At 34.2% G+C, this 15,289-nt stretch overlaps 1 protein-coding gene across 1 annotated transcript in view; it reads right to left on the reverse strand.

Annotated features, from left to right (window-relative positions):
* Nucleotides 1-15,289, reverse strand: part of Mettl8 (methyltransferase 8, methylcytidine) — a 91,127-nt gene that overhangs the window by 20,395 nt on the left and 55,443 nt on the right. Inside the window, 3 exon segments of the mRNA XM_047547411.1 lie at nucleotides 905-1,035; nucleotides 1,038-1,259; nucleotides 11,295-11,386. Coding sequence (XP_047403367.1) covers nucleotides 905-1,035; nucleotides 1,038-1,259; nucleotides 11,295-11,386 — 445 coding nt within the window.

Here is a 15,289-nt window from a genome sequence, read left to right on the forward strand (position 1 = left end):
TTGCTATGGAATTGGTATTAATCATCTTCTTTAGAGAGCAATTTGGCAATGTTTTAAGAAAATTAAAATTTTTTTCATAAATTATAAACTAGTAAATCTAATCTACAGCAACAACAAAAATGCAGCAAAAGTCTATACCCACAGACATTCTGGGAAGAAAATCTGAAAACAATTTAAATGTCCAGTAGTATGAAAATAGATGTGCAAAATTATAGTTTTCCACATGGTAAAATAATTTGCAGTCAGGAAAATGTTTACAGAGAACTTTTAAAGATAGGGAAAACTGCTTATGATATAATGTTAAACAAAAACAAAGCAAAACCCCAAAATGTGTATATAATATAAGCAAAAGGAGAAAAAAAATCAATAAAATTTTAACAGTATTTTAAATACTTTGTGGGTTATAGATGATTTTATTTCTCTTATCTGCTTTTTTAGCAAATTCTTTATAATCAACATATATTACTGTTTTAAACAGAAAGACAGGACTTAGTTTTAAAAACAGAAAACAAAGGTCTACACTAGATTATAGCATATTATATATCTCACTCATTTCTATTTCACCTAAAAAGAGGTAACAACAGAAAGAGTAAAATTTAAGACCAAAATGTTATCAATAGTTAAAACTGCCCTCAAGGTAGAAATGAAAACAGTCAAATTAAAAAAAAAAAAAAAAAAAAAAAAAAAAAGGGTAATAGAAATGAAAGTGAAGTCACAAACTTAAAACTTGACTGATTAAAGATGTGAATCCCTTAAGTATTATTTATGCATAAAAGTACACTGAGCACTTACTTAATTAGATTTGATCATTTTCCACCTAAACCATCTGGAACATTAATAAAACAATATGGAACATGCATTTAAAAATGTTGTCACTTCCCATCTTGTCCCTTAAGTACAGTACCTCTAATATTCTGAAAGTGGCCCTGCTTCCAGGAAACAATTCAGTCTTCAGGGGTCCTTTTCCAAGTTTTTTAGAGTCTAGGTTGGAAAAATCAGATCCTGCTTTCCTTTGACCATCTGATGAGCCAAAACTTTCTTAAAATGGTCTTTTTCTTCTATCATTTTTGAGCAACAATTTGCAGCATTAGTTTTTACATGATCCCATGATAATTCTCCTGCATTCTCTTTAGTTTTCAGATCAACTGGAAGAATTTCAGGAAATTCCCTTAATAGCCAATTACGATTCTTGAAAAACTTATTCTTATGAATCTTGTAAAATACATCCCAGTATTTACTAGCTTCACTTTCATACTTATCTAAAAGAGAAAAAAAAAGAGGTTTATTTTACTATGAATTATATTTACAACTAGCTACTATTTTGGTAACTAACTATATTTAATAAATATTGTTAAGTATATACATTGTCAATAACTATATTTATAATTGAATAACTTTAGTCATAATAATTTTATTTATCTGATAAAAGGTTAAAATTAGAGGACTGTTTGCTTCTCTGCAAATTGTCAATGTGTCTACCCCCATAAATCTGCTTTTATCTTAACAGTATGGCAAATTTTTTTGTGAGGAATATATACACTGAAAATTACTTTCTATAGTCTAATACTGGAATCTTAACAATCGTATTTTTTACTAATAATCTGCATGGCTTTTTATTATCTTAGAGAAAGGACACCTTGTTTTTAAATTTTCAATGTGACGAATGTGCAAATTGGTGATCAAAACAGAAACTGCAGAATTATAAATGACAAACCAGGTCTGGTAGTACATGCTTATATTCCCTGCAATGGGGAGGCTGAAGCAGGAGAATGGCAAGTTCAAGGCAAGCTTCAGCAACTTTTGAGGCCCTAAGCAACTTAGCAAGACTCAGTCTCAAAATAAAGAATAAAAAGGGCTGGGGATGTAGCTCAGTGGTAAAGCACCCCTTTGTTCAGTCACTAGTACCAAAAACAAAACAAACAAAAAAAAAAAGAATATAAATGATAAAATTTTAAAGTTAGGTTAACTGAAATAGTCTACTTGGATCCCCTTGTTTGGCATTTGAAGAAAGAACCCAAACCCATTTATTCAAGGCCCTAGAGGCACCATCACAACAGAACCAGATCATGACTCTGGACTCCTGGAGTCTAGAGGCTATCCCATAAGAACTTCCAGAGGCATCTCTTCCTATTGATATCTCTCAACATGAAGACTTAGTGAATTGTTGACACTTGCTTAAAACAGATATGAACTTTGTGATGTCATCCTTGGGCCAAGGGGCCCAGGTTAGGTCAAAGATCTCAAAGCTTCAGGCAATTCTTAGCCTTCTGCCTCTTTCAATATGTACCTTACATTAATAAAATAAAATTCCCTATCTTATTCATCCAACAGACATTTCCTAACTCCTATGAGGTAACAGGCTAATCCCCAGGCCTAATCCATGGATTAAGAAGTACTTTCACCCAATATAGACATGTAACATTTTAAGTGCTTACAGAGGGTACAAAAGCTTTTTAATGGATATGGAGTATTTCCAAGATTTAGTTTTGGGGGGAAAAGCAAGTTGTATAACAACAGATATATAATGCAACCATTCACTAAAAAAAAAAGAGGAGGAGGAATAATATATGTGCATGTACACACAGAATCATTCATGTGTGTAGATATATATACTTGCCTAGGTACCAAATACCTCTGGAAGGATAATTACATAATTAGTAACCCTGGTTCTCTCTCGGGATGTGAATGGAGGAACTGAGGATCATCATGGTATGGAGAATTTTCATTTGAATTTTGATCCTTGTAAATTTACTATCTAATTAAAAAATAAATTAAATAAAAATAAAGGACTCACTTCCTTCACCTTTATAAAAAGAGCCCCTGTTGTCAGAACAAGCAGTACTTACAGTCAGGTTCATCAGTGTTATATAGCCCTGTCCTGATGCTTACAGTTTTCTTTTTCTTCTTTCCTTTTTTATCTTTATGGTCTTGCACTATAGATTTCCACCCATCTAGCCACAAGACTTCCTTCTCATCAACACTGAATTGTATCTGGCAGCAGCACTGCTATAAAGTCAGAAACTCCAATCTGTACTTAAGGTCTGAGAAATGAAAGTGAATCTTTATAACAAAAGAATTATGTGATGTTAAGTCCAAAACAAGTTCACATCCGCAAAAATGGAAGAAAGTATATGTATGGTCTATCTAAAAATGTATATTTATCTTGAAAATAGTTCTATCTAGACTTTTAACAACTGGACGGTACTTGATATACTGTGTAAGAAAACAAATCAACATTCTAAAAATTAGACTCAGGAGAAATTAGAAAACTGCCAAATTTCCCAAGGGTCTTTTTAAACCTTTTTTTCTTCCTTTGCCTTAAAAATTCTTTGTAACTCATTCCATGCAGGTAAAAGATTTTCTGCCTAATAAAAAGCAGCCAGAATAACTATATTTAAAGATTAGAATACCTATATTTAGTCAAATATCTACTACTTAAGTTTCTAATATCAAGCTACTTGTGAATTTTAGCTAAATTACCAGTAACTAGAATACTATACCTTGATTAATTTGTGCATATATTCCCCTAGAAATTAACTGAGGTGAAGTAGGAAGAACAGGGGAATATCCTGAAAAATGTTATGTGTATAGCAGTCCTATTTATAATAGAAAAAAGTGAGAAACAACTCAAATGTCCAATGACATGGGAATGAACAAACTAAACCATGCAGGTCAAACAGGGCAACCTCACAAGGTAATTAAAAAATAAAGGATAATAATGTTAAGAGAAAAAATCAAATCACTGATGGTAAGTCTAAAATTCATTTCATATTCATTCATAACATGAAAATTTGAAGCAATGATAAGAATTTCATAATTATTATGTACACTATTCTATCCTTTGCAAAGTAGTATCCCTACATCTGACACAAAGATGAAGAATCACAGCTGAATTCTTCATTCACCTAGCTTATGGTTTCCTCATTTATGAGGAAGTTGAATAGAAGTTTTCCAAATTAATCTGCTCAAGCTCTAAAAATTCTGTGTATTTTTCTATTAAGTCCCATGACTTTTTAAAAAACAAACATGATTAGTTCTACAAACTACACAGTCTTGGACTGGATTGCTGTTCTAAACATGAGCCTATTGCTTTAGTTTTTACAGTTACAAAGAAAATTAACCTGTAACAATGTGATTGAAATCTGGTTTAGATAACAAATACATCAGACATCTAAATTGAACTCTAGTTGTTTTCTTTCAAGGCTTTCCCACTCAAAAATTAAGAGAAAAAAATCAATTACATGAACCATTATACCAAAAACAACAATTAAAACTAACAATAGCTTTCAGAGAAAGTCTGCCACTTATCTCTACTTCATTTTGAATTCACACATAATTCTAAATAATGTTTATTTTGGGAGAGAAGAGGTGTCACGTTAGACTTTTGGCCATTGACCTAATACTTAACTTGGGGTCCTTTAATTAGCAGAAAGAATTGGTAATTTTTTTTCTTTTTTCCTTTCTTTTTGGATACTGAGGAATGAACCCAAGCATCCCCAGACTCTTTTTTATATTTTATTATTTTTTTATCTTGAGAAAGGATCTCACTAAGTTGCTAAACTGCTAAGGATCTTGCTAAACTGCTAAGACTGGCCTCAAACTTTTGATCCTCCTACCTCAGTCTCTCGTGTTACTGGGATTACAGGGTGTGCCACTATGCCTGGCTGGTGAAGTGATTAAAAAAATTTTTTTTAAACAGAGGGTTTGAAAATCTCTGGCACATTTGGACATTCGTCTCCTTTAAAAAAAAAAGGTCATTTAAACAGAAAAATCCACTGTTCCAATATTAGAAATCTTGGACTTATCTGAGAATTGGTTAGGAATGAAAATTCTTATATGACCCTTGTTTTCACACCTTAACCCATGTGATATAAAGACTACAATCTTGGCCAGGCACCCATTTAAATTTATAAGGAATTCAGGAAGGCACTGGATGTGGGTGAGTTTATTAAGAAAATAAGGGCTAGGGATGTAGCTCAGAGGCCATTTGGTTTAATTGCCAGCACTCCTCACCCAAAGATACATCACAGATTTCCACAAAGTCTATGAAATCAAAATTTGCCATAATGACAATAACAAATTACTTGGCTTTTCCCACTATTCCTAAATAGACAGTGAAGTATTCAAACAACTAGTCATGTTTTTAAATGGACTGCAGATGTGCCTAGCTAGATGACCTTACAGAAATCCATGTTGGCTTAGGTTTCCTACTGTAGCTATCTGCAATGTACCTTAAATCTCTGAGGTCAAACTAATGTATTCTGAATGGAAACAAAGACAAATATACAAAAAATAACAATAATACATATTGGGTATTTATGGTATGGCAGGTATTATGTCAAATGCTTTACTTGGACTTTCCCCACCCCATTTAATCCTAATAATATCTCCTAGATAGACAATGCTATTCCAATTTATAGATAAAGAAATTCAAGGTCAGATGGGATAAAAAACTTCCCTAAGGTCACCCTGCTAGAAAGAGCAGAGTCAGGATTTAGACCAAGTCTGTCAAACTCTGCAAGCTGCTCTCTTAACCATTATATTACACCATCTTCCTAACACAAAGTCATATGAACACCCCACAAAATATCTCTGAAAATAATGTTTTTCTGATTCTCACTTTCCTCTCAATTAGGAAACATAAAGTTCAAATTAAAACCTCAGTGTGACTTCCAGTTAGTACATAGATAAATTGTACAAATAATGATTAGAATTAACCTTCATTAAATAAATCAGAAGTGCACAATTAATTAAATCCTATTTTTTGTATTATATGAAATTCAAACCATGCCAGGTTATATGATGAAATTATGATGAGCAATAGGAATACAAAATGTTCTATAAGAATAGGTAGATGTGTTTGTGAGGCAGAAACAGAAGAGAGGAGTGGGGCCTTTTAAAGCTGTGCTTTAAGCAGTATTTCAAATCAATGTTGGCAAATCCATAGTTCCCAGTGATGTGTGACAGCTTTTGAGACCCCACAGAAGCTTAATCAAACTCATCATAAAGACGAGTATGAGACAACAAACACCTTTGATGCACAATTTAATTTCCTGAACTGCATGAGTATCTGTGATAACAGGGGAAGTGGAGGAGTTACTCTCTGACCATGAGTGAAAAATGGTCTCAACCTGCTGTTATCTCACCACAAGTTCAGGTCAATACTGAGTATAGTTTAGAGAAATTTGCATTGCCTCAATCCTGTCTAAATGACCTCCTAACAGGTGTATAAATCATTCATTTTTCTTGAAGAAACATTTTTTTTCTTTTTTCTTTCCTAAGTTGCCAATTCAGGGGTAATTGCTCTATGCCAGTGGCAGTAAAAGGGATATAGTGATCTGTTTAACAAAGGCAGATGAAGCAACTTCTTAATTATTCACGTATTAAATTCAATACTGCTGAAGAAGGAATATGGCCTACTAACTATACTTAAATATTCAGATTCATTTTGAACCACCCTGAATATCATAACTAAAAAACTGAATTAAACCATTTATGTATCTGGCATATATGATATGATTAATATGAATTATGAAAATTTATTCTAAGTTGCCATGTAACAAAAAGCAATTTGAAGTTATTTTTGCACATCAATTACGCAAATACCTGAGCTCTCAAAGTTGGAAATTTCCACATGTCACTGATGAAGTTCATTGTCTAATAAAAGAGAACTCTTAAAATTTCTAAATTAAAAGTGTATTTCTGAGAGCACTGCATGAAACTTTAAACAGTCAAAGCCATCTTAGAAATAAGTACCCTATATTTATCAGCACAAAACTTTTAGCTACTCAATTTTTTTTTCACAGAACATTCTCTTAAGTGGCAAGGTATTCACAAGGCAAGGTATTCACAAGGTAGGGTACAGTGAGACTTTTATTATCTTACTTGACAGAGATGACCCACCCTAGTTATTTATAAAGATATTTTAAAGTGGAAATGGCAGCTGCTTCTGTTATTAAGTTAAAAAAACCCATTACATTGACTATATAACCAGTTGAGATATAACACAGAAAAGATCTTTTTAGAAAATTTTAAAACATAATCATGTAAACTCAAAAACTGCCAAATGTATCTTTCTCATTTCTCTGAGTTAACCTGCTTTTTAAAAGAAACATGAGCTATAATAAAAGCTAAAAGTAATTATGAAAAGGAAATGTGGAATTAAAAATCATTAATCTAGGCAATCTAATTGAATGAAATATTACTAATGAGAGCCTGGATGCTATGCATTTTAATCACAGAAATGAGACTGTCAACCATCCTTCAGCAAAAGATTATTATTTGTGATGCATAAATTCTTATTTTCAGATTAGGAGGGTGTTTCCTGGCATTGGTTCTTACCAACAGCTGAGACAATAGGTGAGAAGTGGGAGAGGGAGTGACAGGAGAGTGTAACACACACAGACCAACAGAAATGAGCCAGAGTTGGCCAGCATGGGAGAACAACCAGTATTTCCTCCCAGTGGCATTAATAAAGTGAGATAAGATCAATAAACAGTGCTCCGACTGTATGATGATCTGTATACAGAATATTTTGTAATGGGAGAACTTGACTCTTTAAAAACTTAAAAAAACTCTCCTTGGTAAGAAAAGATGGTTAACAGAGGCAGTGGTGAAAGAGCCAGATCAAGGCTTCCTTGGGGTTCACACGAAATTTGGGAGCAAAGCTTTTAAACAGTCTATTCACCCTGACCCATATTCATCAGAGAATATCAAATCAGAAGCCTCACCCAGGGCTTCCGCATCTATGAGCACTAGCAGAAACTGCACTGAATGGCTCTCATTACAATGTCCTGTCTTTTGACATAGTTCCTCAGAACACAAGTCTTTCTGCAGCCTTAGCAACTTCTCTGTGCAACCTTGCTTTAAGTGTGATAAGATGGTCACGTCATAATGCACTCCTCCCCCTGCAGAGGTCCCATGACACACAAGAATCCACTGCACCAAATTGTGTTATGGGGGAAAACAGAGGGGACCCAGCAGAAACCTGTACCCCTGTGAGTCATTTTGAAATGGAATCTTTTGCTCTGTTTCTTCACAGCAGCCAGAAAACTTCCACAGAAAGAGAATGGACATACTAATAAGCAAATCAAACGCCTCAACGTGGCACCATCAGCCCTCTCTTGCCTGCTTTTCCTGTTTCTATAGAGAGGCCAGTCACCACCTTTCTATTTTGGTCACACTATGGTTCTGTGGGAACTGTCATTTTCCTTTACTGCGGTTTCCGAGGCCCTAAAATAACCTTCTCATTAGCTTCACTCAAGTTCATTGTTAACATAAATAGGACAAAATAGGCAGCCGTGTACAGGGCACTTTAAAGGAACATTATCAGCCCTGCTCATCTATCTATGATCTGAACAGATATATTCAGAAGAAGGTGAGGAAAAAAAAAAAAAACCTTGGTTTTTCACATTATCAGGAAATACACTGTGGATAAGTTTTACCTTCCTGGAAGTGAATTAAAATGATAACTTTCAATTCAGTTTAGGCTTGACTCTGTCATATCCAGGTGGCCACTAGCAGAAGTTTGAGTAATGTGGAAAATATGTCTGTGCAGCTGCTGGAAAAGAAGCAAAGTTATACTTCCTCAAAAACAGTGTGACAGAGTCCTGCAAAGGAATGCAACGTTGGCTGATCTGTAGGCAGTATCGCCACTGGTATGCACCCTCAAATCCAACCCAACACTCCCTGGCCATATTCCATTCTGGGACTGCATGGTTGGAGCTTGTAAAAACAGAATGATTCCACTGTGGATCAGGTGCTCTTCTTTACTGTCCACCCCCAAGGACACATTAATGTTTAGAAGGAGGAAGGACAACTACCTATTTAGGCACAGCAAACAATGACAGAGGTTAAGACAGGCTATCCATGATACCAAGACAGGCTAGGTTAGCACTGCCACCTTCACTGATTAAGGGCAATTAATGAGGGCTGTCTCATCAGTTTAGTCTCTGCAACTACCTTTGCTTCAAATTTCAGCCTCAACTGTAGACTGAAGTTACTAGAACAATAGTTAACCACCAATGCAATTGATGATTTTTACTGTTTGGTTTACTCAGGAAGCAAACATTTTTCTCTGGGAGTTTTAGGACAGCTGATCAATCTATGAAAAAAAAGTCTACCTTAGAACTTGTAGAATATTTTCTATAAAGGGTCTTTGTTGAATAAATTCAGTCTCCGTTGCTATTCAACTCTGTATTTATAGCTCAAAAACAGCCATGGACAATATGTCAAGAGATGAGTAAGTCTATTTTCTAATAAAACTTTATAAAAACAGGAAGCAGGCTGGATATGGCCCATAGGCCATAGTTTGCTGACTCTTGCTTTACCATTAGGTTATACTGATGTTGCTACAAGAGTGACCAGAATAGATGATGACCAAGTGTTCTGGCAACTAATCCGTAATATTAGAGGTCACAATGGGGGCTATTCTTTGTGAAGTGTGAGGGGGGGTCAGACGTAACACTATAATTGGGAAGGAGCATGAGGAAGCTGCTAGGTTATTGGTAATATTCTATTTCTTGATGTGGGTGCTATTTATAGAAATGTATTCATTTTATGAAAATTCATTGAACTTTGCGAAAATTTATTTATGAATTACATAAATTTCTGTATCTATTTGGTACTTCAATAAACTAATTTTTAAAAAAGAAAGAAAAAAGAACGAATGTATTTGAAAGATGAAATCATTTTTTAAAAAATTAAGGTGGAAAATCCCACATGGACAGGGTAGGAGTTGGGCAGAGGGTCTGTGGGTTCTCAGCTACAAAGTGAGAAGGACATAGGCCAACTTTTTTCTTTTCTTTTCTCTTTTCTTCCTCCCTTCATCCTTTCCTTCCTGGGCTTTTAAAAAACATTGTGATAAAGCACACACAATATAAAACTTAACAAGTTAACCACTTTTAGTTAAGTAGTGTTAAGTATATTCACTTCATTGTGAAACAGATCTCTGGAATGTTTCCATCTTGCCAAACTTTAAACTTACCAAATAACTCTCCCTCTCCCCCTCCCCACAACCCTTGGCAATAACTTTCTGCTGTTTCTATAAATCTGACTATTTTGGATACCTCATATATGTGGAATCATATAGTATTTGTTTGTTTTGTGATAGGCTTATTTCACTTAGCATGATGTCCTGTGTTATGTGACAGGATTGCTTTCTTTTTATGGAATAATATTCTATCTTATGTACATACTACAGTTTGTTTACAACATTCATCCAACAATGGACATTTGTGTTGCTTCCACCTTTTGTCCTTAGAACACAAGTCTTCTTCCTTTGCCACCCTCCCAGAAGGCTTTGCTACTGCTCTCTGCAACCTTGTGTTAAGTGTGATAAAATGGTCACTTCATAATGTATTCCTCCCACTGCCGTGGTCTTTTGACACACACATGAAGCCTACTGCACTAAGTAGTGTTACAGGGAGGAAGCAGAGGGCACATAGTGCAAATCTCTACCTCTCTGAGTCATTTTGTTCTGTGTCTCCACAGCGGCCTATCATAAATAGTGCTGCTATGAACATGGGAATGCAAATATCACTTTGAGATCTTGCTTTCAATTTTTTTTATATAACCCAGGAATGATGTGCTAGATCATAATAGGAATTCTATTTTTAATTTTTTGAGAAACCTCTATACTGGTTTCCATAGTGGTTGTACCATTTTACAATCCTACCATTAGTGCACAAGGGCTCCTATTTCTCTACAATCTTGTCAACACTTTCCATTTTCTATTTTTTTTGACAGTAGCACAGGCCAATTTTTTAAAAAGCCATTTGTGAAGGCTTTTGACAAGGCTTTACCTAAATTAAACTCTAAATTCATAATCCTCCAAGAAAAATGTTTTTGATCTTTATTGAAACTTTATCCTCAAAGACCAGCAACATTTTGATATGACTTTGTCTTCTTCACTCAAAGTTCATGAATATGTTCAAAGTTCCTAGCAAGTGAAACACACAATAGCATACTGAAAGCAGCATAGCAAGAGAAAAATTTAAAGTTATATTTTCATATCTTGTTTAAAATGCCACCCATATGTGTTTCTCCCAGAAAAAGCATTATGACTACCAAAAGACCAATTATAGGGTGAATACATAATTTATTTCATTAATTTTGGTCCCACTACCCTGGAAGAACTAGGAATTCTACTAAAGGGAACAAGTGAACTGACTGGCTTAGGTAAAGCTAAGAACCCTCAAAAGCAGTGACAAAAGGAGGAGGGAAGATGACCAGATGTGAACTGAACCATGAAGGTCAGAGAGGTCTGGCACCAGAAACCACATATCATTGGCTACCTTGCTCTTCTGGAATGACTTGCACAGCTGAATTTTCTTCTACTTTTTTTCTGGCTGCTGCTTCTTCTTCTTTAGACCACTGCATGTGATCCCTAAGGAAAAAGAAATAAAAAGATTGTGAAATGTGCTTTATGATTAACAGAGGCAGAAAAAAGGTGACCAGGTACTCCGTCTTTCATTCTAGATTAGGCAACACAAATGACAACAAATTCCATGTTGAATGAATACACTTTGTATCAGATGTTCCTCCTGATGGCATTGGTGTGACCCTGCAACTCCTATGATTCTTCTGTTTTTATGTGGTCATGCTGCCAGTCTCAGACACTTGTGGGAAATGGCAGCTTAAGTAATGTCCCCAGAACACGCTGGTGAATTATTACGTGGGTACTGGTATAGTTTGTTATTTTTTCACTCTAAGGCTAACTTATTTGACTTTTGTTAATTTATGAGCAGAGCATTCTTTAATAATATTTTAACACTATTTTTATAACACTTGTATTTTGTTACTTCACTGTCAGATTTAAGTTTTAAAATACTTTGTACTTACCCTGCAATTTAAAATGTGACTTTAGATTTTTTTATTAATGACCTTAATTTCTGAAAATGGAGTCACTTAACATTTAAATGGTAAAAGTAACATGATATAGCACATAAAAGGGTCACTTTTCTAAGATCTGGTACTTTTTATAAGTATATGTCAGCTACAGAATTATTCTCTCTATATGAGAAGATACTACCTGTACTATGAAAATGTCTCTTGCTTCCTATCATGTGTGAGGCCCTTGTTTAGTCCCCACTACCATGGTGATGGTGGGCGAGGTGGTGGTAGTGGGACTCTTAGAACAGAAGCAACATCTATATACAACAAAGGTAATTTGGTTTAGGTTTCATTTTTACAAAGCATGTATTTCCTTTTTTGCAAGAGGTTAGTTTATAAGTGAGTGAAACAATTTCTTGAAACAAATCATTTTTCTACACAAGAAAAAAAAAACACCCTACATTCAAGTCCATATAGCCTATTGATAACTACAGCTTCATGCTGTGACTACATGATACTTGTAGTCATCTGATTGATGAGAAAGGGTAAATTATTAAGTTCTTGAAGATGCATCATTATGGCAACTGACAAACATTAAGCTGTTAGCATGATCAAATTATTACCATTTATTATTTATTACATGTCAGGCATTGTGCTAAGCACATTTCATACATATTTGTCCTATTTAATTCTTTCAAAAATCCTGTGAGGGGGTTGTAATCATGTTCATTTTGCATATGAGCAAACAAAAGTTTAGTAACTCACTCAAGGTCCTACAGTCAAAAGGAAGCAGAACCAGAATCAAACACAGCTGTATATCATATCAAAGTCCATCTTCTTATTCATTAGTCTTTTATTGTCTACTGACACATTAGGGGATACTGAGAGATTTTAAGACTGAATCTTGTCCATCAAAGGCATGTACTCTTCAAATGCAGGCAGACAATCAAAGCGTAAATAATACAATGGAACATACATGGTTAGCGCCTGGTGAGTTGTAGTAGCCAATTAATGCTGGCTGGAGCAAAGAGGAAGGCTTAAGGGGAAGGTCGGTTTGGGCACAGGTTGGGGGAAAGGCAGTGAGGCAATCACTGCTGTTGTTAAGAAGTTGGCAATATGGACAGCATATTACAGGAAATAATGAAAAATTCCATTTTGATTGGTTCTCTTGGGCAACTGGAGATGAAGTTGGGAGTTAGGTAATGGTCAGATTTCAGAGGATTATAAATTATGTGCAAGACAGAATGAAGTGGGGAGGAACTGGAGGCAGATCAATCACACTGTTGCAGTGGTCTAGGAGTAATGAGTGCCAGGACTAAGGTGGGGACAATGGAAAACACAAAGGGAGAGTGGAGTGGGAGACACTGAAAAAACTGTAGTTATGACCTGGAGATGAACTAGATATTGTAGGAGAAGAAGAGTAAGAATCAGGAATGATTCCAAGGCCTTAACCATTAGTTTCTAGGAAAGCAGGAATAATGATGACAGAGCAAGCATTGCTTTGGGTAGAATGATGAGAAGCTTGATTCTATTTTAACTCATGTTTATGCAATCAGATATCAAAGGATATATTCCAGTGACCAAGCTATAAATACACTATGGAAAGGTGAAAATCTATTTTCTTTTAAAAAGAATCAAAAATGGTATACTGGATCTCTAGGAAAAGTGAGTGAGGATATAAAAATCAGAGTTTCACAGATGAAAATTTAACTACAAGTATTTTTTTTAAAAACCCAGTTGTAACACAATAATTAAGCAGCTTGTCACTTGCTTTAATGAATAAAATTGGAATAGACTTTTGCTATGATATCTTTTATTAATCATAAGTAATTACAAATGAATTGAGGCTGACTATACATTTTGTATATATAAATATAAAATGCTACTGCATGACAGTTATGACATTAAAGGCAACAAATCATTTACTTAAAAAACAGTGTTACTGAGGCTGGGGATGAGTTTCTTATCTATAAATTTTTATAACACATAGGAAAGAAATAGGAACAATTTATTTCTCTGGTGAGACAACAAGAGTATGTGTAGTCTTCAGCTCTAAGCATGTGCTTTAAACTGTTGGTTTAACTTCCTACTTCTTAAGTATTTAATAGATTTGGTTATTTCTTAAATTGTCCTAAATTCTTCATACTTTTCTCTATGTTGTTTCATTTTCTTAACTGTTAAGGGAATATTATACCCTAAGTTCCTGTAGAACAGATTTTCCCACTATACAGTTACAGAATCCCCACAGAAACCTACAAAATGTTCCAACTCTATTTATGGGGACTTCCTCCAGAACTGCTGCTTTATGGCAGTTCTTTATATTAGAAGTCTGATTCATATAGACCAAAATCCAACAGCCACCAATAAGAATCACTCAAATATTTTTACAAGTAATAAATACAACAATGGAACTTAAGTACAGAGACAAATAACTAATAAGAAAACTGAAATAATTAGGCATTTAGTAACTAAAACAAAAACCAAAGAAAGAAATGGTTACACTGGCCCGTGAAGTGTACTTCTTGGAATTTACTGTAACACAGTAATTCAAAAGAAAGAAGAAGTTCTATAGAGAAAATATCTGTACAAAGATGTTCACAGGAACACTAAATATGATAGCAAAAAATTGGAAACAAACTCAAAGGGGAATGAAAAAATAAGGTAACTCAAAGGAATATCATACAGATGTTTCCAATAAAAAATGTCACTACCATGTAATAATGTCAAAAAGTATTTGTGAAACTACACCCGGTTAAAAAAGCAGATTCCAAAATTGTGTTTGTGTTAAAATTACAAGTGCTTAAAATTACATATATTGAATAAAGATTCTAAATGGTGAAATAATAACAATTACATTAGAGTAGCATGATTAAGAACTATCAAAATTTCTTTAATATTGTAAAGCTGCTTCAACTAAAAATAATTTTTAAAAAATATACTTACATAAATACTATACTATATGTTTAAGACATATAACAATGTTCATTAAATTTTTTATATCACTGCTCTTGTGGGAAAAACAGCAAACCTTATGATAAAAGGGAATTTGTGTTTCCTTAGAAAAAAACTAAAAAACAGAATTGAGCAGAAAATGCAAAATATACTCAATACTTTTCATGAAAACTTGGAAAAAAGAATATTCACAAAAGGGGGGAGATTTTTGAGTAAATAAGACAAATATTCACAATATGACTGGTAAAACTGGTCTCAGGATTATGTAGTAGTCATCTCCTGTGATCACAGTTCATATATATATATATATATTTTACATATATACATTTCCCATTCCTTTTACTATAGTATAAGTAAATGATGATTCTTTAAGTTGATGGCAATAGCAGTCTAAATAACTGCATTTGTTTTGGTTTGAAAAATTTAAAAGACACACATATACACACCCTCCTTGTTTAGCTTGGGTACTGAAGTTTTTGAAGATTCTACCTATAGAAAATTCTTC

This window comes from Sciurus carolinensis, chromosome 3, assembly GCF_902686445.1.
Source record: "Sciurus carolinensis chromosome 3, mSciCar1.2, whole genome shotgun sequence".
NCBI lineage: Eukaryota > Metazoa > Chordata > Mammalia > Rodentia > Sciuridae > Sciurus > Sciurus carolinensis.